We start from the raw sequence: 821 nt of genomic DNA, 5'->3' as shown, positions 1-821 counted from the left end.
AGGGGCCCCCTGCTCCCTTCCTCCCCCACATACAAAAATAAAATTGATATCTCCCCTTGGTCTTCTCAGCAACACAGCTTGCAAATGCCAGGTGTTTCCTTTCCAACGGGGGCCCGTAATGAAGATCAAAATGTTCAGAAGATTCCATTCATTTTGAATACTAAACTTGAGATAGCCTAATTTCTCAGAGATGCTGAGCATCACAGCCCCTGTTAACTACTGTCAGGAGTGTGGGCACTCAGCAACTTAGGAAACTCAGGTCCCACGCATTGTAAGTTGGACACCCCAAATTAGCAGACACCCATATAAATTGAATTAAATTCAAAATATTTAGTTAGAAGCCTGCCAACTTAGACTTCTACATTTGCTGTATTATGTGGGAAACTAGTTGGAAATGACTTTGTTTACCAAACTTGTGAGGGTCTCATGCAGTTGAATGCCTAAGCAGGCATGAGTGGTGCAGATACTCTGTGCACAGGTGCCCACACTTTAACATCTAGAGTCCTGAAGGATTTCTTTTTTGCAGATCTCATACCTGGGTTACTTAATGCTTTTCAATTATATAATCTTGGTTCGGATGGAGCGCTGGCCCTCACTCCAGGAATGGATTGTCATCTCCTATATTGTCACTTTGGCTTTGGAGAAGATAAGAGAGGTAATTTGAAAGAACTGTTTTAGGTCATTCTGGGAAGGAGCTATAAAAATTGGAGAAGGAGACTCAAGAAGATGTGCAAAGTGAGGAGCCTTGCATGAGACAGAAGTTTGGAGGTCAGATTAAACGGCCTCTTGAGGTCCCTTCTAGTCCTACTTTTTTATGATTT

At 42.4% G+C, this 821-nt stretch overlaps 1 protein-coding gene and 1 long non-coding RNA gene across 2 annotated transcripts in view; one reads left to right on the top strand and one right to left on the bottom strand.

The window, feature by feature from the left end:
• The window catches only part of TRPM1 (transient receptor potential cation channel subfamily M member 1), a 139,006-nt gene that overhangs the window by 106,933 nt on the left and 31,252 nt on the right, over positions 1-821 (top strand). Inside the window, exon 20 of the mRNA XM_019504352.1 lies at positions 527-655. Coding sequence (XP_019359897.1) covers positions 527-655 — 129 coding nt within the window. The remainder of the gene's footprint in view (positions 1-526; positions 656-821) is intronic.
• Positions 1-821, bottom strand: part of LOC109288674 — a 95,608-nt gene that overhangs the window by 78,223 nt on the left and 16,564 nt on the right. The gene's annotated exons all lie outside the window — the stretch shown is intronic.

The sequence above is a fragment of the Gavialis gangeticus genome, unplaced genomic scaffold (genome assembly GCF_001723915.1).
Source record: "Gavialis gangeticus isolate Ggan-Ray unplaced genomic scaffold, GavGan_comp1, whole genome shotgun sequence".
Lineage (NCBI taxonomy): Eukaryota > Metazoa > Chordata > Crocodylia > Gavialidae > Gavialis > Gavialis gangeticus.
Note: the sequence above shows the minus strand (reverse complement) of the source record. Positions and strands in the feature narration are given on the sequence as shown.